General features: G+C 42.4%; 1 protein-coding gene across 1 annotated transcript in view; it reads left to right on the top strand.

The window, feature by feature from the left end:
- The window catches only part of KRR1 (KRR1 small subunit processome component homolog), a 514,300-nt gene that overhangs the window by 335,213 nt on the left and 152,695 nt on the right, over positions 1–26,392 (top strand). Inside the window, exons 8-9 of the mRNA XM_044087976.1 lie at positions 17,991–18,068; positions 18,175–18,268. Coding sequence (XP_043943911.1) covers positions 17,991–18,068; positions 18,175–18,268 — 172 coding nt within the window. The remainder of the gene's footprint in view (positions 1–17,990; positions 18,069–18,174; positions 18,269–26,392) is intronic.

Below are 26,392 nucleotides of genomic sequence, written 5' to 3'. Positions count from 1 at the left end.
TTCGTTTAATTGTATGCAGATGCTTGTGTATAAACCAGGGTAATGATGTATTTAACTATTAGTATCATAGGTTCATACTAGGCTATCAACTAGGGCATTTATAAGCCTAGCCAGTGTGTGTTTGGCTTTCGCCACCCATTTTAAATTAATTTTGCTATGCCCTTTTTCGAGGTTAGTATACTGTGCCTCTGTCTAATGGTGACACAGAAGTGATACCCGGGGTAAACCTACGATCTCCCATCCACTCATCAAGATTCCTCTTGAAGAGAGTCAATGAGGGACTCTGCCTAACCTGGACTGGGATTTTATTCCAGAGTGAAGGAAGCCTCTGGGTTATGAATCTGTCCCTCCAGCATGTCCTATTTATTTCAGTGCTGAGGTTCAAGTCTCTTGAGCGCGTAGCTCGATGGGATTTGGATTTTCTGAGGTGCAGCATGTCCATTAATTCCGGGTTGGACATGGCTTTATACGTCAGGCACAGATCGCCTCTGAGCAGGCGGTATACCACTGCGTAGAGCTGGAGTTTCTTTAACCGGGCAGCATATGGCATCTGTTTGAGCCCTATGATCCTCTTGGTGTCATGTTATGGAAAGCTAATTTATTTATTTTTTGACCTGCTAATTTCCCAAACACTCAATGGGATTTGAAAAGCAATGATGATGTCATCATAATTTACATAATCCCACCTTGGTTACTATAGAGATCAGTTACTAGTAGATTTTATTTTTATTTAGAAGAAATTGGTATTTCTACTAATTATTAATATTTAATCAAATGTGTTGTGTACTTTATATTCCTGACAACTTTTAAACTACTGAAGCAACAACACAGGCAAAGGAGATCTCCATCACACGTCCGCGTCACTCGCACAGCTGACCACGGAGTTCTAATACAGTACCCAAAACAAGTTTCTTAATGCTATACGAAGCTCAGTTTACAGACAACCACAAGAGCACTTGGATGCAGAGAAAAATTAACTGCTCTTCAATTCAAAGTAGCGCTCGAGGTTACTGTTTCCTGAAAGAAACAAATGACAGTTTAGAATGTTAAAACGCTAAACTGGAAACAAAATCAGGGAAAAGAAATTATGACATGTTTAAATCATATACTGACAGAATGCTTGAAAAAAGAAGTGTTCTTTACAATATATACATAAAATCAAGTTATGATATCTGTTTCAGGTTTGTGATTAAACTGATAGTAAATTAATCCTTCCTCCTTTTTTTTCTTCATTTCCCTCCCTCTTTCCCCTCTCCCTCCACTAATAAAAAGGTAATAAATAAGGAAAGGGGGAAAAGGAAGAGACAATTCAAGAAAGAAATAAACATGTGCAGGATCCAACTAGCTATACATCCTAGGTATCACTAGCAGTTGTATCTAATAAGAATATAGTAATATTACTTTTAGATTGCAAGTTTCACTGGTTAAATAAATGAGTTATACAAGACAAGTAAAGTAATGATAAATACTTCTTTAGGTTTTCATAAACATTTTATGATTTAGCTTGTTCTTTGAGAGAATTAGGAAGTCCAGTATTTTTAACTCCAGTTTTCATTTTCTTCTTTCTTACTAACCTATGAACCTTCTTTCTTACGTCCGTAAGTTATTTTTCTCTGGTGATCTTTTAAGGGTTGTAGATGGTGACCAGGCCATGCCTTCTGGGATTGTAATGATGATGATGTTTTGAATAAACGAAACAGCTTCTTCGACACTGTTGAAAGATCTCATCTTGTTTCGATGGTAGATTTTGATTTTGGCTGGATAGACTAATTGTGCCTTAATTTTATTTTGCTTTAATAGTCTTGCCAATGGCCAAGAGCTTTTCCTCATTTCCAGGCCTCTTGTGGAGTAATTATTATCTAACCATATTTGGTTTCCTTTGAAAGTCGAGGGACTTTTCCTCCAAGCTGTTTTCAGTATGAGTTCTTTATGTAAGAAGGATAGGAACTTCACAACTATGGATCTTGGAGAGGCATTAGGAGAAGGAGGGATAGGTTTCCCTATGGCTCTATGTGATCTCTTGATCCCGTATGACAAACCTTCTTTTAAGTCCAAAAATTCAGGCAGCCAGGAATTTAGGAAGGAAATAATATCTTCTCCTTCTGTTTTTTTCAGGGAGACCAAAGATTCTAATATTTGTTCTCCTCTCTCTGTTTTCAACATCATCTACTTTATTTATCAGTCAAGTGTTTTGTTGCAGAATGGTCTCACGGTGGAATTCATCTTCCTAAAGTCTTTTATCTATATCATTCAGTGAAGTCTCAATGTTCAGAATTTTGGATTGTTGCTGCTTTAGGATTTCCTTTAGAACATCAGTTTGTTGTTAACAGTTCATCTTTAAAGTTTCAAGGTTGTCAGTAAATCTGTCCATTTTTAAAGATAATTTCTGGAGAGTAGTAGATATAGACTGGATTTCTTCAGCATGTGAAGATTTTGTGTTGCTCATCTCTGCCTAGTTGTATAATCATTCATTTTGACAGGAAATTAAGAAAAATCTCCAAAGTTGAAAATCTAGTAGACTATATGTTCTCAAACAGATTGTTTAACTTCTGACAAGATGATGATAGAATTTTAAATAATTTTCCTGTTCTTGGTAGCTGATGTGGAGCTCAAGAAAAAAGCTGTTACCAGTTGGCCATTTAGGCTGCACCTCCCCTACTTTGCTTGTTGGTGAATGCTCTTTGTCTAAATTCTGGCTATTCCCATGGCATAATAACCTTTTCATGTTCATCCTGTTTTGAAAGGAGAAGCTAGGCGTCTTCCCCACAATATTCCTGAGATTCTCATCTGAGGTCAATACTGGCCAATTCCTTCTTATGATCTCTAGTATAACATTGTTGTCACTGCTATATGTAAGGCAAAGCCTCAGCTTATTCTCTTTTTTTCTCTTCTCTTCATTCCTATTCATCCTGTGAGAGAAATATGGTCTTCCTTTTCCAGTTCGTAAATCTGATGTCCTATTCATGCTTTTCACAACCTCATCCTTACTGTACCCTCTTTCCACAAAGTTGTTAATAAGTCTCTCTTTTTCTATGTCAAAATCTTCATCCTTAGTGCATAGTTTAGATATATACGTTTTACATGATTCTCTGCTATATTCGTAAAAATATGTCTTGGGTGCATGTTGGTCCTGTGAAGCATATGATTGCACCATGTTGTCTTTCTATGCATAGATGTATCAATTACAGATCCATGATTCAGTGTCAGCTGGATGTCCAAGAAGCTGATAGTAGTGTCTGATAGATTCAGTTCAAATCTTAAAAATCATGTGGAATTACCCAAAAATGACTCAAAGCTTCTGAGAGAGTGTTCATCACCCTCCCATAAAATAAAAAATGTCATCAACAAAACGTTTGTATAGAATTTTATATTGTTGTTCCAACTAAGGGGATCTAAGCACCATTTTTCCTCCCATTGTGCCAACACTATGTTAGCATAGCTGTTGGCACATGGGGTACCCATGGCTACTCCAGATTTCTGCCAATAATATTCATTCCCAAATACAAAGACATTATTAAATAGTACTTCATCTAGAAGACTGCATATCAAATTAATGTTGTCATTGACTCTGTATTTGAGTCCAAATTGCTTAACCGCTTCTATTCCATATTCTATTCCATATTCATAGGCTATTTACGTCCATGGTTGCCATTGTTATATCTACATATGTTCCCCTCATTGCTGTACTTGCATATAGACATTTTAAAAAGCCTTCGGAGTCTTTCACAACTGTTCTCGCATGTGGTAGTAACCTTTTCAGTTCTTCCACATAAATGGAGGTGGGTTCAGTCACCCATCCTTCCCCATTGTCAATTGGCCTTAGTGGTGGATCCATCAGATTTTATGGACCTTTGGTAGTCCATTGATATTTGGTATCTTTAAATGGAGGTGGGTTCAGTCACCCATCCTTCCCCATTGTCAGTTGGCCTTCGTGGTGGATCCATCAGATTTTATGGACCTTTGGTAGTCCATTGATATTTGGTATCTTCAGATGCTGTGTACAAAAATAATCGTACAATTCTTTTGAGATAGTTAACTTTTCATAGAAACTATCATTCACATTTGCTATTACTTTATTTACATTCTTCTTTGATATTCTTTTATAGGTTATATATCACTTAACATTTCCTTCATCTTGTTGTTATTAATATTACGATGACAAGACTGGTAATGGGCTGTGTGATAAGCCACTACATGTATTAATTTAAGTGTAAGACCATTCACTAAAATAGAGTCCCCTCTTGCTTTTGTATAGAAAATTAAACACCAGGTTTGTGGTGACAGGCCGGACAATGATAAGAGGGAATGAGTAATGAAAGTGAGACGTTGCACCTTACGGGGGAGATTCTACTCGGACTGAAATGCTGACATTGTGATCCAAAAGGCTAGCAAAAGATCTTTGAAGTTTGTTGGTTGTCCACACCATTGTTCATTGTTACTGCAAGCCTGTTAACGTACTGCTGCTTTCTCTTGTATTTGTCATGCAATACCTCATAAGGGTTCCATATGCATTATCATCAAAAAGAAAAAAAAAAGAAAAACAGAGCCTTACTTTTATATTTCCCTTTCCATTACCTTGTAGGAGCCATATTACAGAGTACAGAAAAGAAAATGAACAGCAAGCAGTCAACAACTTGATATAGGATTGTTACAGAATTTTCCTGTCCCAATTGTCCTCTTGCAGAGCCAGTTCAAAGTTTAACAGGAACAAGTTCCTCGTATACTTATTTTGTATAATTCTAGCCATTGAACAACATAAAAGAATAAAAAGTCACTGGAACCACAAACCACTCTAAAACCTCTTTAATTATCCGGAGTAAAATCCACAAATAACTTCACACAGCAAGGTAAAATCCACCGGTATAATCCACTAGTTATAACAAACTTCACTTGCAAGTTAGAAGACTTTCACCTAATAAAGCTTCCATCAGGCATAACAGTTGAGTAGGTAAGTGTGCATCTGTTTAAAGGAGTAAGTCACATGATAATGCGTATTTAGAATATTAAAAATGTCCACCTATAGTGACACACATCTGGATTTAAGGAAATGGCAGCTCATTAGTTTGAGCTGCTCATTCCATTATATGGAACCGTCGATAGCTTACTTTGACCTGTTGAACAAAAACTACGGGCTAACATTGAATCACTTTATTTAGAGCTTATAGCAGGAGTTCAGTTAAATATACATGCTGACTTGCAGTATAAAACACAAGATCACATTGTTGCATATGAGCAAAGGCTTACAGAAGTGAAGAAAATGAAACTGCAGTTAGATATTAATTATTTTAAAAAAGGAAATGCCTTTACAGTATGAAACACAAGATCACATTGTTGCATATGAGCAAAGGCTTACAGAAGTGAAGAAAATGAAACTGCAGTTAGATATTAATTATTTTAAAAAAGGAAATGCCTTTACATGGACTGATGATAAAATTCTGACCAGTAGTCATCAAGTGGTTCCTAAGAATGTCCAGTTACTTCATGGTATCTCAACCCCTGTCTTTGCATATTGTCTGTATAATGCCAACACTGTCCATCAATTTGATTGGTCAAGCAGATAAGCAAACTGCCAATGAATCAACATCTATCCACCAAGCATTGATTCATTCAACTTCTACACCATCTACAAATTGAATTTTAAACCAAAAATCCGTCTTGACCAATGACAGAACCTTAAAATCAGCACACCTGCATAATACACCCAGTGCCCCAACCTCACAGGCAAAAGGAAGTGATAAAGCTCAGGATGTATCCAAGATTCAAACTGCAGTGCAGATTGAAGCAGAGCAAGATTTGCAGCATGCCTTTGTGAATGTGAACTCAAAGGGCTTGACCCCATTGACTATTCTTTTTTGTTAGAGGAACCTCTCCCGATGTCACAACCTCACTTGCAACGCCAGTAAGACTGATAACATGCAGCCAAACAAGGAATTGAAAAAAATGGTACTTGATCTTTCTTCTTATAATTTAACCGCAGATGAACAATCTATACTAAGTAAAGGTCTATGTTTCATGCCTGCTTGTACAGCTGATATTGTGAGGGCACTAGCTGAATTTCATTATTTTGTAAGAACATTGAATTTGACAGTGTTATTTTGGGCTGCTCAGGAGACTGACATTAACATATGAAAGCACTCTAGTCTATTCATACCATTCAACAATAATATAATTCAAGTCATTGAGCATGCAGGTGAAAGATATTTATGCCCTCTGTAAGAAACATGAGATTAAGAGGTTTTATAATCTCACTACACCGGAACAGTCCGCTATCAAGTCATTAATAGACAATGATAATATTATAATAAAAATGCTGATAAAGGTGGAGGTGTATTTGTATTAGATGCAGATTATTATCAGAAAACTATGTTAAATATGCTTGCTAGTCCTGATTATGAGCAAATATCCAAACATAAATGCAGTATTATAGCACAAGTACTTAAATGTCTAAGTGATATGCATATACAAAAGAAAATTAGTGATGAATTGTATAATTATTTAAAGGCTGTTGATCCCGTAGCACCATTTATATATGGGATACCAAAATTAAATAAAGCTATGATGGAGCCCTCACTTAGACCAGTTGTTTTTGCTAGAGGGTGGGTGACTGAAAGTTGGCTTTGTACAAGCACGGTCTTAAAAGATACTTCAGAATTTTTACAACAGTTATATGAATGATCTAAAAAAGATCTTTGTAACTGCATATTTACCACACTAGATGTTGATTCACAAGTATTCCTAATGACATCAGTGTACGATATGTTAAAGATGTATTAGATTTTACTGAACATGCACAACATTATATTAATGTCCTTTGTGATTTTCTATCCCTAGCACTTGCCAATAATGTTTATTTTTCAAAAGCATCTGTTTAAACAAAAAAGAGGCGTAGCAATGGGCATGCCTGTTGCCAGTAGCTACGCAAATATTATGTATATTTCGGAATGTAATTTCATCTTGTCAAAAGATAATTAATTTTTTTAGTTAGTGTTCTCTTTTATCGTTGTTTTGTTGATGACCTCTTTTTTTATATAGAAAGGAGACCTTGAGAGTTTTATTTGTTAAATATTTACCTGATACAATCTTTTTCTATGTTTTAAGACAACAGTATCTACTGACAGCATAGATTGTTTTTATATATTACAGTTTATAAAGAAAAGGAGAGAACATTAGGTACTAAATTATATAAAAAACATCAAAAAGGAATGCATACTAACATTGTAACAGTATGCATCTTCAATATAATGTTGTTGTTTGTCTTTTTGGCTTTTCTCGGTTAGGGGGTTGCCACAGCGGAACTCCGGTCTGCTAATTATTGGCAGAAGATTTTTGTGGTGCCGAGTTGCCAGCCTGACGCCTAACCTTCAGCGAAGGCACGCCCGTTCACGCATGTCTTTCAGAGGCCACTCAACCATGGGGAAGACATGCAAACTCCACACAGAAGGCTCTCCAGCCGAGAATCGAACAGGAGAACCTCTTGCTGTGAAGCAACAGTGCTACCGCTGTACCACTGCGGCTTACGCATCTTCAGTATAATGATGTAGTAAAAAATCAGTTTCTTCGAGTAGCTAAACTAAACACCTCAAACACTAATATGGAATGTCAACTAAATAATCCTCTTTTATAGAAAGGGGTTACAACTCTAGAAGTCTAGAGAGCACATACAAAGAAGTCATGTCACAGAGGGAAACCATAGCTAAGCCAATTCTTTCAGCTAATGCATCAAATAAACATACTAAAAAAGTTAGCTAATATACCTAGATGTATGCTTACATTTAATAACAATACACATAATGTGAGCCATATAATAAACAAATATTGGCATATTCTGCAAGACGTTCCAGAATTGAGCTCTATTATATCTGATAGACTGAGTTTTGGATACAAAGAAGTCAGTATTTAAAGAATATGCTCTGTTATAAAGAACAAACACATACTTTTAGATCATCCAGTAAAAAGGGTACCTTTAAATGTGGTAGATGCTTATTCTGTAAGTATGTATGTGATTGCAGTTCGTTTATTCATCCTGTTACAGGCATGGTATACAGACTTGGTGATTGTGGTAACTGTCATGCCAGGAATCATACTTATTTAGCCACATGTCAACTTTGCCAAGCATGCTATGTGGAGAAAACTAATCAGAAATTTAAAATGTGTATTGGGCATCATATTTCTGATATTAGAAGGGAAAATCCAGTGAATGCCTTAGCTAAACATATGAAAGAAAAATGTATAAATCATAATTTTTAAGATTTTTATACTAAAAGTGATACCTGACTCACTGTGAGGTGGTGATGTAATACACCACACAGAGACATAGGAATTTTACTGGATACTTCGTTTAGGAGCACATTTACCTCCAGTCTTAAATAGAAATGTTTCTTTAAAGCCTTATTAGTGGTATTTCCAAGGAAGGGTCTAACTGAATGTGATATCATGTGACTTACTGCTTTAAGTAGTTGCACAGTTACCTACTCAATCGTTATGCCTGTTTTCTAACTTGCAAGTGGAGTTTGTTATAACTAGTGGATTTTACCTGTGAATTTTACCGTGCTGTGTGGATTTGTGATTCTGTGGATTTTACTCTGGATAATTAGAGGTTTTAGAGTGGTTTGTGGTTACAGTGACTTTTTATTTGTATTTATTCCTATGGAGTTCACCAGATTTGGTTATGTTACTAGTTACTTTTATTGTCCAATGAACAAGATCATCTTTGTATCCAAAGCATAAATGCTCGTGAATAATTATTCAAGGAACAGAATGTAGTACCCATAGCTAGCAAGTTCAGAGGGGACTTTGCAGTCATACAATAACTCATTCATTTATGATTTTTGCAGTTGTGCCAACTAACCATCAAGCCTCCCCTCACTCAGGCATTATGTTGCCCTAGGAGCACTGTCCCTGCAGTAAGTCATGAAGGTGCATTGTGCTCTGTTTGGCATCCTGGCAATGACAGCATTTTTTATTTTTCGTTAATCCCACCCTTGCTGGTAATGTATACACTTGCCATTAAAGGGCCACTTATGCCCTTCCATCTGCAGATGCCTGCTTCCCCATAAGTGCCGGCAAGGTTGGTCATTAGCAGGTTTAGCAGCCATGCCTTTCCCATATTGGTTCCACTTCATGACAAGCGTCCACTCTCCAGCCAAGGCCTTGTCATTGCTGCAGTGGCATGAGCTGAGGCAATGGACAGTGTTTTTAGGTCAGAAGTTGTAGAACATTTTCCCAGTATTTAGGCCCAGTACTGTGCATATTGCTGTTATGGGGCACCATATAGGTTTTAAAGAGTGATGCACTGGTCGAGAGCCTTGGTGTAGGTGCTTGTGATGAAATTTGCGTGACAGTTCGTAATGCATATTCTAGAACTGAAATAAGTGAAATTTTTTTTCCTTACTTTCCCATTTCCCTTTTCTTTGATGTTCAACTCCTTCTGTAATATCCCTGCATCTGCTTTCATCTTTTTCTTTTTGTGCTTTCTTTTGCTCTTCTATATTGACATGTTTTTATTGTATTTTTCTGTTATTTGTCAGTTGTAAAACTTGTATTTATTATTTGTTATTGGAGATCATTTTGTTCTCTTTCTGCAAATGTTATGCTAATCATTTTACTGTTCATTTTTTTTCCTTTTAATTTCCCCAGACTGAGCCTGAAAATGGGTCCTTTTGGATCAGTGCTGTACCCCGGTTAACAAATCAAAATATGCAAATCTCCTAGTTTGTTCTGCAGTGTTTTTGTCTAGGAGAAATAATGCTTTGCAACTTTTGGTCAAAGGATTAATCTTTTTACTGTCCTTTTCATAGTGAGATGTAGAAGGCAGTGCCAGCCAAAACTGCATTCTTTAGTATGTATGTTCCGCAATTTGCTCAATAGCTGAGAAATCCTTGTTTACACCAGTCTAGGATTGCACTTCATACTTGAGGATGGTTTGGGGGGAAAATGGCTGTGATGCAGAGGGGTAAAATAATGATTGCAGTGCATATCACACAATGTTTTGTAGTGTTTTCTGCCTCTGGAAGAGCAAGGAGTAGGAATTGAACAGCCTATGTCAGCCAGCTCACCCTGAGGGAGTGATGATGGTCCCAGGTGGCCTCTTTGCTACATGGAAGTATGCATCCATATAGGGAGGGAGTAGGATGCCCTCACTGTAATCCAAGTGTCTACATCGGTCACCTGGAGAGGGGTAAAGGCCTTAAAATAACTGCCCTCATAGGCTATGCATTGCATGATATCTCTGTTCCAGGAAAGGAAGCCATTTGGTTATGGGTCTGTGGCAGAAGGGATAGTATAGTCACTTTACTGTCCTAGTCTGGATTATAAGCCAGTGTCCTTCAGCTCTAGAGAAGATAACTTCAGAACAGTGGCAGATCCAGTGGAAGAAGATGCATGGACAGGCACATAACCTTATGACAGCACCTCCAGATGGTTAACTAGAGTGGTTCAAGTTCACTTGGAGTGGGCTTGATGTTATGTATGCATAGGGCAACGCATAAGAAAAAATTGAACAGTTGGCTTACCTGGTTACTCGATCCCTTTTAGGGAATGTCATGGGAACATTGTCTAGTTAATGACATGCTGAGGGTCAACTAGTAGTTGGTGGGTGTTGGATTCAAATCTAGGACTGCCACAGGACTATGTATTAGCAGTGCAAAGTCTTAAATCTCTGTACCAAACTTAGTTTTAATTCTGTGAAAGTCTTTTGATAGCTTTTATGAGGTAGTCCAGGTACAGATTTTATTCATAATAAAGTGATGGCTGTGGTAATGGGAAGGAATTGGTGGTATTTATTGCAAGGTCACCTGCCTAAAGTAGCGTGTAAGCATTAGCAAGTTAACAGAGTAAGTAGCGAGTGTTGTGAATCTCTGCATTAAGGATGCAGGAGAGGAAAGTTTGGTTTTGATAAGTACTGTAGTGGATCTGTTAGTGAAAGTAGCTTTTAAAACACAAAGTTAAAACCATCAGATGTTATGTGATCCTATCTCGCCTACATTCTGTACTGATGGGTTCGGAGCCGATCCTCGGCTCCGACTCGGCACGCTGTACTATAGAGCGAAGTCTCTAATTGGCTGAGCTATTCTACATCCCAGGATGCACCACCACTACTTCCCCAGATCTAGTTTGCCGCTTGACAGCATAGACGTGGTCTCGACTTGGCTGGGCTAAGTACTCTTTACTGACTAATTTCCTGTCAGAAATTTGATAATTTTTCAACCAAAAGCTGTTTTAACAGCTACTAAACGTTTTTTGTAGAGTTTCTGTGAGTTTGAGTTTGTGTGGATTGTGTTTAGCGTTAGGTTCCCGCTTAATTTAGTAGGGATTCCCTCACGCACTATTTTGGACCTTTTAGGTTCCTCTTGTTATAAAAATCTTTTTGTGTCTGATATTTGTCTCTATACACGTCAAGGTTCCATTTTAGTTAGTGGGGCCTTGCCCTTGCGCTCTATTAGAACGGTGTTACAGTTTTTTTCGCCTGTGTGAGTTGTTGGCCTATCCTGTTTAAGTTAGAAGGATTAGGCTTCTCTGTATTCAGTTACCTGAATTTTGTGTGTGTATTTGTGATGTGTCGAAGGAACATAGGCCTTCGGGCTTTAAGAAATGTAGCAAGTGTGGGTACAAAATGTCAATCACGGATGATCACTCTCTGTGTGTTTATTGCTTAGGCCCCAAACACCTTCAAGAGTCGTGCAGTGTATGCCACGCTTTTTCTTCACGTGTCCTCCCAAGAGAGGAAAAACAATTTAATATTGAAGGGGCTTATCACCCCTTCTTTTGAAGAGGCTTTATCTTCTTCTCCCTCTCCTTCAAAAAAGAAGAGGTCTTCGGCTCCGACCAGTCCGTCGGAGCCGACAGCAAAGAAATCAAGGCAGGCTTCTCCGTCGGCTCCACGGACTTCGGAGCCGAGGTCGGAACGGTCTGCCTCGATGCCTCCAGCCTCGACTCCTCTGTCTTCGGAGCCGAGCGCTCGAGCATCGAGAGGTGGGTCACCTTCTCCGGCTCCATTGGTTTCGGAGCCGAGAAAGGTCGCTCACTCAGATTCTTCTACCTCGGCACCGAAGTCCCTGTCGGCTCCGAGGGAAATTGCTGTACTGGTGGAATCTCCCTCGGCGCCGATATTACTTGAGACTATTCGGAGCCGGTCCCCCAGTCTTTCGGAACCGGCGGAGAAGTCAACTCGGGCCCGATCGGTCTCTTCTTGGTCTTCGAGGATGTCTGATTTGGATATAGATAGGGTGCTGCAAAGGCTTTTCCGGTCTCCAGTCTTCCAAAAATTAGTCTCGGCTCCAGCCCAGTCGGCTCCGGAGCCGATTGTCCACCCTGTTGCATTGGTTCCTCCTCCAACAGCCTCGGCGCCGTTGGAGTCGGTGCTACTGGAGCCAGTGGAGGTTCTCGGGTCGGCTCTGACCCTTACTCCAACCCCGACCTTCGGGTCGGAGTTCGGTACACGTACCTCCTCGGTCGGCTCCGGGGGTGACGTTTCGGGTCCAATGCTTTTGGTCCCGAGCCTCCCTCTCGGTGCGTCGGCTGCGGGAGTGCCGTCTACGGTTGTGACCTCGGGGGTCGGATTTTCCCAGGACTCTGAGGGTCCGGCCTTCAGGGCCATGAAGAGTGCTTTGGCCAAATCTTCCTTGGCTACCTCCACCATCTCTCCGGCACCTTCCCTTGGCATGGAGACTAGTTCCTTTGTTGTCCCCCTGTCTCAAGACAGCGGGGCCCTGGGGCCTGAGGTCACCCCCATTGGGGATTCCTCCCTTCCTGGGGGTCCTTCCGAGGCTTCTTCGGAAGAACCTCCCAGAAAGAGACAGTGTAAGAGGAAGCACGTCGACTTGCCTGATGAATCTCTCACCTCGGACCCCGACCTCGATGATGCGGAGGGGTCCCCCAAGTCGTCCTCGGATGATGTCTCCTTTGTGGACATCTTAGAAATCCTCAAGCAACGAGGCGACTGGCAGTCCAAACCCCCTTCCGCTGAGGAGTCGGTCTTCCTCAAGGCCTTCGGGGCTCAGCCCTCCGCCTCCTGGGTGTCTCCGCCCTTCGATGAGCTCCTGGATTTGATCTCTCGAAGGGCGTGGGAGCACCCGGATTCTGTGGAACCGGTGCCTGCTCGCCCGAATAAATTTCTGTCAGCCCCCCCTGAAAAGGAATTCTTATCTAAAGGTGTGGCCGTAGATGCCCTGGTGGTGGCGTCTGCTACCTAGCAAGATGTGGCAGAGGCTTCGACGTCCGTCCATCCTCCTAATAAAGAGTCCAGGAGTATGGATCGGTACGGGAAGCGCACCCTTCCTTCAGCAGCCTTTACTTTAAGGTCTCTGAATTACCTGACGCACTTCACCAGACTTCAGAGGGATCTGGTCAAGGAGCTTTCAGACACCCTCTCTGGTAACCTACCTGAGCAGCTGGCCCAGACGGTTAGCTCTCAGTTGGCTACCCTGTCATCAATATCGAACTCGTCCATGAGGCTCATTTCATATGCGGCCGAAGGGGCGAGTAGAGCGGCGAGTACAGGTATTGCTCTACGGAGACAAGCCTGGCTCCGCCTGTGTCATTTTGCGGAGGCCTTCAAGTCTTCCTTTGCCGACGCTCCCTTTGATGGGTCCTCCTTGTTTGGACCCAAGGTAAAGGACACCTTGACTCGCTGTGAACAGGAGGGTAAGACTCTGACTGCCGTAGGGGCACGGTTTTCCACTCCCTTCCGGCCTTATCCCAAGGCTAGAAGAGGGGGGAAAATGTGGTTCCGCAAATCTCAGAAGACTTACCCCTCACAGCAGGACGATCCCCATTCTAGAGGCAGAGGGGGGGGATTTTTCGGGAAGACGCCGTCCCAGAGGCGGCAGAGGCCCCCGCAACACTGGAGACCGCGAGTCCTTTCGTGGCTCCTCAACCTTCCAGCATCCCTGAAGGATTGCCCGATTGCACTGCTCCGGAGCCAGTCGGGGGTCGTTTTTCGAGGCACCTAAAGGCCTGGGAGGATATCACTCAGGACCGATGGGTGCTCCGGATCATTGCCGGAGGTTACAACATCCCCTTTTTTCAGCCCCCCCCCCCCCCCCACTATCCCGGAAAATCCCGGACTCACCACCCAGTCAACGGGATCTCGCAGCCATCGAAATTTCAAAGCTGCTTCAAAAAGGAGTCATCCAACCGGTCCCCGCAGACCAGACCGGATTAGGGACTTACTCAAGATTCTTTTTGGTGCCAAAAAAGACCGGGGACATGAGGCCCATCTTGGATCTCAGCAAGCTCAACCGTTCGGTCAAGAAGTCCAAGTTTCGGATGGTCACCTTACAATCCATTCTCCCGCTGCTGGAGAAAGGTGTTTGGATGTGCTCCATAGATATCAAGGACGCCTATTATCATATCCTGATAGATCAGGCGTCCAGGAGACACTTGCGCTTCAGCCTGGGAGACGGTCATTTCCAGTTCCGTGCACTGCCCATTGGTCTCACCACAGCCCCCAGGGTGTTCACCAAATGTTTGGCGGTGGTGACTGCTCACCTGAGAAGTCTAGGATTCCAGGTGTTTCCATACCTAGACGACTGGCTCCTAACTGCCACCTCCAGGCGTCTACTCTTACAAAACCTAGCGGCCACTATTTTTCTAGGCAACTCCCTAGGAATCACCTTCAATTGGGCAAAGTCTGTGTTGCTGCCATCTCAGCGCATACGGTTTATCGGAGTAGAGATAGACTCAAAGCAAATGCGGGTCTATCTTCCTACAGAGAGAATAGAAACATTACAATCTCAAGTCCGAGCATTGCTCTTCAAACGCCGAGCCCCAGCAAGGATGGTCCTACAACTGTTGGGTTCCATGTCGGCTACCGTTCTCCTAGTTCCCTTAGCAAGATTGCACATGAGGATTCTCCAGTGGCTCCTGTCAGTCCAGTGGTCGTATCAGGATCTTCCTCTCAGTCACCTCATTATAATCACGGAGACGTGCAAACAGGACCTCCGTTGGTGGCTTCTTTCCTCCAACCTGGATCAGGGGCGACCCTTTGTTCCTCCACCTCCAGTGGCCACTTTGACTATGGACGCCTCCCAGATGGGGTGGGGGGGACATTACCTGGGCAGGTCAGTCCAAGGCAAGTGGCACCCCGACGAGAGTTCCCTACACATCAACATACTGGAAATGAGGGCGGTGCTTCTATCGCTACAAGCACTACACAGTTACCCCCCCCCCCCCAGGGCATGATTGCCGTTCAGTCCGACAATATGTCAGTAGTCTGGTACCTGAACAAGCAGGGAGGGACCAGGTCCTACCCCCTTTGCAGAGAGGCCATGAGAGTATGGGATTGGGCTATTGCAACCAACCGTTTCTTGGTAGCAACACACATTCCGGGGAGATCCAGTGTGATAGCCGACAGACTGAGCAGAACTATTCTCTCCCCGCACGAGTGGTCTCTGAACAACAAAGTAGCAAATCAGATCTTCAGAAGATGGGGAACCACTTGTTGCGACCTCTTTGCAACTCCCCTCAACACGAAATGTCTACAGTTCTTCTCTCACCCCAGTTCCGGGGGGGTTTCCCAAGGACGCCCTAGGCCAAGCTTGGACCACCGGCCTACTGTACGCCTTTCCACCGGTTCCCCTTCTTCCCAGGGTGATCCAGAAGGTGATTCACTTGCAGTGCAAGATGATTTTAATTGCCCCATACTGGCCTCATCAAGTCAGGCTGCCCTTTCTTCGGAAATGCGCACTGGACGGTCCATGGTTCCTGGACCAGGTTCCAGATCTCTTGATCCACCAGTCGGGACAGCTTCATCAGTCCCTTCACTCATTGAGGTTAACAGCTTGGCTCCTCCACTTCCGACTATAGTCAGGAACCAGGTTTTGGACTCGGAAGTCATACATATGTTGTCCTCGGCCCACAAGAATTCGACTAAGAAGATGTATAACAGCAAATGGAAGAGATTCGCCATTTGGGCCCAACTCCGGGGATTAGATCCCATTACCGCCCCGGTGTCTGAAGTTTTAAAATTTTTAGCTTCCTTATTCAATCAAGGTTCTTCGGTCTCTACCATCAAGGTTCAATTAGCTATTTCTAATTTTCATGTAAGTATAGACCCACCTTTGATGAGCAATAAGTTGTGTAAAGCCTTCATGAAAGGTGCTGGGCTGCTACGACCTCCGATTTCTCATCCCGCTCCACCGTGGGATCTTAATTTCGTATTAGGTGCATTGACCTCTTCCCCCTTCGAACCGGCAGCAACTTGTGACTTGAAATTTCTTTCTTGGAAGACTGCCTTTTTGGTGGCAATTACATCAGCCAGAAGAGTTTCGGGATTTCAAGCCCTATGTGTCAAACCACCGTACCTGTTTTTTCACAAGGATAGAGTATCCCTCAGGCCTAATCCATCCTTTGTTCCCAAAGTTTGTTCTACTTTTTGTCTTCAGTCATTGGAACTCCCAGTTTTCTTCCCCAACTACTCAGACAGAGCGGAATATATCTTCCATTCATTGGATGTTCACAGGCAATTGCGTTTCTACTTAGATAGGATGCACCAAACACGGAAAACAGATCAGTTGTTTGTGTCCTTTTCGGACAATAAATTGGGTAAAGCCGTCACGAAGGTCACTATTGCCAAGTGGATCAGAGACTGTATCAGTCATACTTATTTTCTTTCTAATAGAGAGCTTACAACCACTGTGAAAGCTCATTCTACAAGGGCTATGGCTACTTCGACGGCCTTTCATTCCAAGCTTGCCATTAGTGACATTTGTGCTGCGGCTACCTGGTCTTCTCCTCACACCTTTATTTCTCATTACAAATTGGATGTGGCATCTCGGGGGCGAGCTTCCTTCGGTTCCACAGTTCTCAGGAGTGTTTTCCAGTGAGCCACCCAGGAATCAGGTGCTAGGGACGCTGTCCCATCAGTACAGAATGTAGGCGAGATAGGATCACATAACATCTTTTAGTTATGTACTTACCATAACTTTAGATGTTTGGGATCCATCTCACCTACATTCCTAATAACCCACCCTCCTTCCCCCTGCCTTGGAGATCGGAAGAGACTGGACGGTTCAGTTTAGCCGTTTCATCTTGAAACACCTGGCAATGTTATTTCAACTGTCTATGACTGTGTGCATGTGTGCGGACAAACAAGATCTGGGGAAGTAGTGGTGGTGCATCCTGGGATGTAGAATAGCTCAGCCAATTAGAGACTTCGCTCTATAGTATAGCGTGCCAAGTCGGAGCCAAGGATCGGCTCCGAACCCATCAGTACAGAATGTAGGCAAGATGGATCCCAAACATCTAAAGTTATGGTAAGTACATAGCTAAAAGTTATCAGTACAGTGAAATAGGATGGGAGTATGATGTTTTAGCCAGAGTCAGTCACTTTGATTTATTTATGTATTTATTTTACATTTGTTGACCAGGTTTGTCCAACTGAGCTGAACAGCCCTTTTTCAGCGGAGGCCCGGGGAGAAAAGCTCCAACATATTATACAATTTTCATTATAAATTAGCATTAAGTAGCAATACAATGTTATACAGTGTCAATAACCAGGAGTGTATAGCAAAGCTCTTTCAAGATATATAAAAAGAAATAATATGTCATTAAGATGAATATAGTTTTTGGGGTAAGTGGTTACAAAAACCCAGTTTTATAATGTAGTTGCATGAAGGCAAGACAATTACAACAGAATGTTTCTCTGAGGCAATTTGCTTAATAGATTTTAGAAGACAGTAGAAAGAGTAGTCAAGGAAGATTAGAGAGAGCTAGTGAGAAGAGTGAGTTAAAGGCAGAAAGTAGATTAAGGTCTGAATTATGTAATAATTATAGTATGTTGTAATTATATAAGTATAATTATTATGATTGACTGTATGATTAAAGTAGATAAGGTCTGTAAGCACATTTTGTACATTAACCTTTATCACTGAAGGGTTGACAGAGAAAGCTGTGCAAGTTTCCCTAGTAGAAAGGAAGAGAAACTCGGCCCAACTTTGTTTTTGATGCTGGTATGTATGTATAATACCTTATACATTTTATTCTTTTAACAGGTTGATAAGGAGCTGGCAACAGGAGAGTTCTTCCTTAGAGAAAGTCAAAAGAAACGGAAGAAATTAGCTGAGATAAGGGTATGTTTTGGTCAAGTATGCAACAATTTGACCCAATTTTCTGCTGCCTGTCTTGTTTCTTTGTGTGTGTCACTGCTGCACATTTTTTTTTTTTAATTGTTTTTAGGCAAAACAAGCGGAAGCGCTTAGTAAACGACAGGAGGAAAGGAAGAAAGCCTTCATTCCACCTAAAGAAAAGACGGTGATAAAGCCCCAGAAAGGTATTGTTTGACCAATGTAGATTGTGACTGTTAAAAGTCACAGCTTTGCTGTTTTTTCTCCTTGTTCATTTGAATTACCCAGTATTTTCAAAGTACAGTGTCACATAGTAGTACATAATTGTATCACAGCTTGGTTTTGGGTTCATGTAGCCATGCCACAGTTAGTATATTCCATATTTCTTAGTTTCTTAGAGCAGAAGAATGACATCAGTGCAGCAGTTGCAATCCTCACAGAATCTTTCAGATTCAGTAGTAGCTGCAGTAATTATTTACTTAAGTTGCAGAATGTTTGATTTACCTTTAAAGATATCAGTAGTCAAATCTGTGTATTGTGGGAGAGATGCTTAGGAGAATGTTGTATGCTATGCATATTGGGTCTGGAGATTTTATCTTCAGTACCATATCTTACATCTAGGGTAAGAAACTTGGAAACCTCAGTTTTGAGCAACTACATGCACTGAAAGAATAAGTCCAAGTGTTTGAAAATTGATTTGTAGAAACCAAAAAATCCTTTAATAACTGAAAAAATTCCCTACTGAATAGTTTGCTAAATCATGCATTCTGGGATGATCTGATAACAGATAAATGATCTTTGTAAGAGAAGATGTACTTAGAAAGCACAGTTATGCTAATTGGCTTAATGTGCATAGTCCTATTCAGAAGTGGCTTGGGAATACTTTCGTAGCCTGGCAGACAGAGGCTTGATTCTTCATTATTGCAGATTTAGCCGAGAAGAGATGCATTTTGCTTGTCTCAGGACCAGAAAGAATTTGATATGTGATGATTACATTTGATACAACCCCTTCTATGGATCTCTTGAGAAATTTTTAAGCTTCTGAATTCACTTCAAAAAAGTTTAAAAACAAACACAATCAGTTTATTGCATACTTAGAAGTCAATGCATAGGTCTGTTCTTGTCATCCCTGCATATAGCTACACGGTCAAATATTATCATAGTCATTAGGAATCTTCCATCTTTGTTGGCTTGATTCCTTCCTTCCTTAATTTGCTGTTCTTCTTTGACTTTTCTTTCTCACTTGCACAGGTGCCATCATAAAAATTATGTGAAATGGAGATATTTTTACTTCAAAGTAATAAAATTCTGCATCAGGGATTTTGTTTTCTGTTCCAGATTAAGTATGTATTTTTCCTACTTCTCTGTTTTTTTGTTTAGTTTTAAGTATGCTTTCATAAAATGTTTTTTCCCATTTGCTAATGCATCTTAGAAATTAGCTTAATGAACTCGGATGTCTGAACCTGCAAGCCTTTTTATACTATAGGTAAGTGCATTAATACCGATGAACAAAGTGAGTTGAGTATGTGTTTGTCATTTGTTAATTGGGTAATTGAGCTTGTCTGCCAAGACTCTTCAGCAATAACTCTGGCCATAAGTACACTGTAAGTAGACAGTTTAGGAAACTGACACACTAGAGATAGTATATGCAGACATGGAGAGCACAGACAGACTGTACAGACATTGAACAGTCAAGATTGTATCCAGGACTCTGAAACTTTGGATCACTGATTTTACCTGGCCGTCCTCAAAAGTAAAGAAAGTATAGTACAATGCAGTGTTAATTGAGACTTGGAAAGTGAAAATTTTAATGACAGTATTATTCTGTGATAGAAATGTTTGTCTTTTGTTGTTTATGGGGCTGTTTCTAGTGGGTGTAACAGGAAGCTTTCATTTAATTGCATGCTGTTCTAAAAATGTGAAATCTTTGCACTGAAGGGGGGGGGGTGCCATCATTTTCCCTTGTATGATGTGTTTGGGCCAAGATTAGAGGCCATGCACACCCATATTGCCTCCACTTATTTTTTTCCTGCTGCTTTGAACTGTTCTGTAGAGTGAGTCACTTAACAAGTTCCCTGTTTGATATTTAAGAAATATAGACCCTCCATGATTACTTGCATTTACTAGTCACATATTAAAACTACCACTGAACCTATTTTTTAAAAGGTGAATCATGAGGTCATTTGTGCTAGCTGCCAGTACATCACTGCAACTTTTTATGAAGAGATAAGCTTGAGATCTTTGTCATTGGCTAAAACCTAGTGTGAGCAGAAGTGACCTAGCAAAAGGATTAGCCAAAGGGCTGTGTCTTAGAATACCTAGCAGAAGCAATAAAGGCAGAAGATATGACCCAGTGAGCAATCCTAAAGGTTTTAGTTATGGCTGCACTGTTTCATTGATGGTTTTGGCTCTATCATCTGGATAGCAGTCTTCCAGCCAGAGGTAATTTTCCAGGTTACTTGCAATGAACATGCACAAATTTGAGTAGAGAGGAACCTCTCTAGAATTGGAAACTGGGTTAATTTGCTGTCTCTCCTGGTTCATACTGGCTACATTTGTGGCTTGGAAATTTAGCCCTGGAAATTGACTCCGTTGATTCCCACCACCATTGAGTGCTTAATACATCATTGGATAAAGTTGAGTCAGACTCTGCAAATCCACACATTTCCTTGCCTTGAGTTCCTGATCTCTCCCTTCTTCCCTGCTGGACTTCTGAAATTTAACATATTGTGACAGCTGGATACACGGATGCATGAGTACTGTGTAATGGTTGACTTTGGTGCTGCCACTAAGCCTACTACTGTAGCTTAAGGTGAAGTGGCATCTTACAGTGGAGTGTAGCCATGCATTTGTCAGACTTGTAGCTTCAGCTCCTTTTGCCGCACCCCAAAGTACTCTTAGAATTGTACGTCTAGAGAATGTGGTAGAGGTGGTTGCCTTCATTTGGACTCCAGAGGTGATAAAAATTCCTGTATTGTAGGTTTATAGGAACAATGAGTCCTTCTGCTCCACTGGTTCCTCGTCTGAGGATTCCTCCTTTAGGGAGAGTCTCAGGCAAATTAATCCACTTCCCAAGAAACATTTTACCAGTTGTGGTATAGACACAGCCCTGTTTTTTTCTTCTTTTTGAAGCCTGTTATCAGGATGCCATTTTTTGAACCGCAGAGGTGGTCTTAACTGTGGAATTCCATGCCCACCTTCAAAAGTGTTTATTTGCATGTGATATACACCATGGTCCATTTTGGCATGGCACATTATCACCGTAGACCAAAAGAAAAGTTGCACAACAGAGTATGAAGACAGTTTGAGGGGAAGGGGCATTCACTTGTGTTCTTCGATATTAATAACAGCAGCATATATTACAATGCTTAGTAAAAAAAAAAAAAAAAAAAAAAGGTATTAGTAATATATGTACATATATACATTTGCATAGTATATGAGACATATAGTGTGTGTGGCTACTGCCACCTGCCCATCTAAACAAAGCAACCTAAACAAAGTTTGTCACCATTGTTTGTTTGTGTGTGTGTGTGTGTGTGTGTGTGTGTGTGTGTGTGTGTGTGTGTGTGTGTGTGTATATATACATAGGTTAATGCAGGAGAGGTAAAGCCAGGAAAGACGGTGCTAATGGGAGACTAGCAGAAGGGTAGCATGAGGACAGTTGCTACAATGAGTTTAGCAGGAAAAAGGAGAGACTGAAAAGAGATAGGCTTATGATCAAGGGATGGCCAAAACAAATCTGGAAGATACAAACTGCTTAGGCACAAATCCATGCCATTCTATTGCCCCTAGAGGCCATGTATTGGGTAAAATAGGGATGTCCTATTCCTATGTTGCAGTATTCTGCATATGGATTTACCCCTTCTAGTCTCTCGTACGCACGGCCAGTATCCAAAAGTTTTCAGTCCCTCCTAGGTGCGTGAGACATCAGGTCTGGGCGAGAGTACATGGGCCATAAAAGTGACTTCAGCACGCATCAGCCCTCAGTACTTTCCAGCCGCCAGTCCTACACCAGGTGTTCCTGCTTTCGCTGACGACCGAGTCAAGTTTCAAGCTAAGTACCCATTGGGGATCTTTTCAATCCTTCTTTTTGTAATTGCCTTTTCATGTCATCCAGAAAGGGTAAATGTCAGTGCGGTTGTCTGATCCCTCATAAAGACACCCTTGATAAGTGTTTGTACTGTCTCAGACGGTCGCACGATTATAAGGCCTACCCTATTTGCCAGGTGTTCATTCTGAAAATGTTGTGCAGTCGTTTGCATGCGCTCAGTTTGTACTTAAGAGAACCAACGTCTGAAACAGCTTGCTTTGCAAATGGAGGGTTCATCACATGTCGCCTCTGAACCGCCTAAAAAGAAGGCCATATCTTTGTGGCCTGTAGCGCTTGCTGAGCCTCTTCTGACCAATCCACATCCTGTGTCCGACATCAGCCTGGTGTCAGAATCAGGACCCAGATCCGCTGCACAGGAGGTCACGGGTACCTCTAAGTGGGTGAGAGCACGTCCACAGAGGATATTCTGAAGTTTGCTTCGGATGTCGAGGGGGAACCAGCATGTTCAGGGGAACCTTCCGATTCCCTGCCTCAGACCTTTGATGCCCGCTCCTAAACAGACACCCGTTGGGACCCTCAAGAGGAGAGAAAAAAGGAAGCATATCTCTCAGCCAGCAGAAAGTATTCCAGACTGGCAGGCCTTTAGCCAAAGCCTTTTCTCAGCTTTCATGGCCCTGAGGCTCACATCAGTTGCCTTTGCCCCTGCATCTTCTCCTCTTCTCCTTAATCCTAGGCCTCAACCTGCAGGGACAGTTACTAGGGAAGAGGACATCTGTTCAGATTCCTCTGATGATTCCCTCTCTTACAATTCACAACTTTCTTCACCCTTGAGATATGGATCCCCAGAGGAAGAATCTGTAGACCCAGATTCCCCATTGAAGATTTGACCTTCTCCGAAGCTATTTTTAAAATGAAGGAACACTTCAAATGGGAATCCACTGAGATGTCTGAAATACAAAAGAGAGGTAATATGACCTCATTCAAATGGAAACACCAAGCCCTTCGGCCATTCCTCCTATACTGCCTGCCTGCCTTTTTAGATGCCTTTTCTTCTGCATCTCTCAACCCGGACTCACAACTTCTTGCTCCTCGTAGAGCAGACAGACTGTACAAAGTTTCAGATTCTGCTAAGCACTTTTTCAAGTGTCCTGCAGATCCAGCTATCCACAGACAAAGCCTCTAAACTCTTGCCTACCACCACCATTCTTCCTGCTGACAAAGACAGCAGAACTATGGAAAGTTAGGCAAAAAGATTTACACCTCATCCACCTTGACACTTAGAGCTATTAATTACCAGACTTGTATGGCAAAGTACACTCTGTCTGTTCTTGACTCTGCCACCAAACTATTGGCGGACATTCCAGACTCCACAGCCAAATCATCTATGTCTTCTGTACTGGCCCTTATGTCACAAGTCACCAGGCATTCAATTAAATGTGGATATGATGCTGCAGAATCTTCAGCATGGTCAGCAGCTTCAGCTTCTTCACTTCGCAGATACTCCTAGCTGCGCTTACAGCCCCTGCCAGATGATTTTAGACCTAAGCTCAATGATGCACCACTTGACAATGCTGCCTTATTTGGCCCAAAAGTAGCAGACCTTAAAGAGATGCAGGATCTTAAATATCTGCTAGTTTCTCCTGTACGTAAACTTTGCAGGAACTATCCTGTGAAAACTCAGTTTATCAGGAAGCACTCCAATCTTGTTCCTCAAGCTAGACACAGACGAGCAAGAAATAAAAATCCTTCAGGTAAATCACCTTCCTCCTCTAGTCAAAGGACACCCTTTCAGGACAGGGCAGGTAGTGTCTGACTACCTGCGTCCCCCACCAACTTCTTCCATCCCACTGTCTGCTTGCCTTTCCTATTGGCTTCCTGTTTGGAATCCGATCACTTCAGACAAGTGGGTCCTCTCCATCCTCCCAAGACGGTTACTACCTGTCATGGATAACCACTCCATTAAGACTAGGCATGCCATGACCTCCTGCTCAGCAATGCCCCTCCTGCTACCAGTACTACAGTCCCTTGTAGACCAGGGCATTATAGAAAAAAATCCTCCCTCCCAATTTGGAAGAGTATTTTACTCAAGGATTTTTCTGGTTCCCAGAAAAGAAGGGCCATGAAGACCCATCCTAGACCTTTCAAGACTCCATCCTTTCTTAAAGTTGCCAACCTTCAAAATGCTGACCCTGCCCAATTCTATTCCCTCTTATTATGTACAAAGGCTTCCTAGCTACACTAAACATCAAGGATGCCTATTTACACATTCCCATCAAACCCACACACAGAACATACTTAAGATTCTTAGTGGGCTCCTCACATTTGCAGTTCTCTGCCTTGCCTTTTGGACTTTCAGCTGCACCCAGAGTCTTCACCAAATGCCTGACTCTGGTAATGGCTTTTTGCAGGACAAAAGGGATACAAATATTCCCATACCTGGACGACATGCATTTGCAGGCTCCCAGCCAAGAAACACTACTAACCCATCTCCAGTTTGTGGTGCCTCTCCTACTGGCCCTTGGGTTCCAGATCAACTTCCCAAAGTCCAGCCTCACACCACCCCAAGACATTGTGTTCTTAGGGTGCAGAATCCGCACATACTTGATGGAGGCATACCTGCCCCCAGCAAAGGTGAGTTCTCTTACAGAACACCTACAATGGATTTTACATTCTCAACTGACTGCAAGGCAGTACTTCAAGCTTCTGGGTTACATGGCAGCTACCATTCCCACACTACCCCCTAGCTTGGTTACACATGAGAAAACTACAGTGGTACCTACGCTTTGTCTGGAAGCAGCACAGCCACCGATCGGAGCACTTTGTGCCCTTGCTTCCATGCCTAAAACAGGAGATCTTATGGTGGGTAGCTCAGGTGAATATCAACCCAGGACTCCCTCCAACCACCTCAGCCTTCTCAGGTCATGCATACAGACGACTTAGACCTGGGGTGGGGGGCCACTGTTAGCCATCGAAAAGTACAAGGCCTCTGGACATACAGTTATAAAACAGAACATATCAATGCCAGAGAAATGAGGGCAGTCATCCTAGCTCTTCAGGCATTCACTCCATTCCTCCAGAAGGGATCTCTTCTGATATACACAGACAACACCACAGTCCTGTGGTATATCAGCAAGCAAGGAGGAACCAAGTCCTGCCTGCTGTGCAGACTTGCTATATTAGTGTGGGAAGTAGCCACTTCTCAGGGAATTACCCTGAAAACAGCATACATCTCCTCTCTCCACAACTCCCAAGCAGATTTTTTGAGCAGAACCAGCATAAACAATCATAAATGGATGCGTCACAGGGATATCTTCCTGGACCTGGTCCACAGATGGGGTACGCCTCAAATAGACCTGTTTGTCTCCGCCAACAACAGGCAACTTCTTGGATACTGCACCAGGACATCAGACCCACAGGCACTGGCAACGGATCCCTTCACTATTTCATGGAAGGGGAAATACCTTTATGCATCCCCCCTTCCCTCTCATTAAGCGGGTCCTGCTGTGGATTCAGCAGGACAACCCGAAAATCATGCTGGTGACTCCCTACTGGCCGCAACAGCATTGGTTCCCCTTACTAATTCAATTGTCCAAGGGCAATCACCACAAGTTACCCCACAGAGTGGACCTTCTCACACAGCAAAAGGGATCTCTAATCCACCCATAGTGGCAGCTGCTACACCTGACCCTGTGGCGGATAGGCTTCTGATCCCATACAGACACCTTTACAGTGAGGACGTGCTCAGTGTCCTGCAGGAGGCCAGGAAACCTAACACTAGAAAATCATACTTATCTAAATGGACAAGGTTCATTACTTGGTGTCAAAATAAGCAGCTGGATCCACTGACAAGTGACATTCCCCTAGTGCTGTCTTATTTGTGTGAGTTACTTCAGACCAGCTTGACCTATTCATCACTGCATGACTACCCATGGATCCCCCTTGGCATCTAGACTCCCTTTGAAGCTCTTCCTCAAAGGGGTCCTGCATATCAGACCCAGACTCCCTTTGAAGCTCTTCCTCAAAGGGGTCCTGCATATCAGACCCCCCGGAAACTTACTCCTCCTCTTTGGGATCTGAACTATGTGCTAGAACAGCTTACACTTCCACCCTTTCAGCCAGCTGATCAAGCTTCCCTAAAGCTTTGTACCTGGAAGGCAGTCCTTCTAGTGGCTATCACTTCAGCCAGAAGGGTATCTCCGGGCACTAATGGCTATCCCTCCTTTTCTTGTCCTTCATGAAGACAGGGTTACCCTCAGGACAAACCCATCTTTCATCTCTC

This window comes from Protopterus annectens, chromosome 11.part0 (genome assembly GCF_019279795.1).
Source record: "Protopterus annectens isolate FY-2018-M chromosome 11.part0, PAN1.0, whole genome shotgun sequence".
Taxonomy (NCBI): Eukaryota; Metazoa; Chordata; order Ceratodontiformes; family Protopteridae; genus Protopterus; species Protopterus annectens.
Note: the sequence above shows the minus strand (reverse complement) of the source record. Positions and strands in the feature narration are given on the sequence as shown.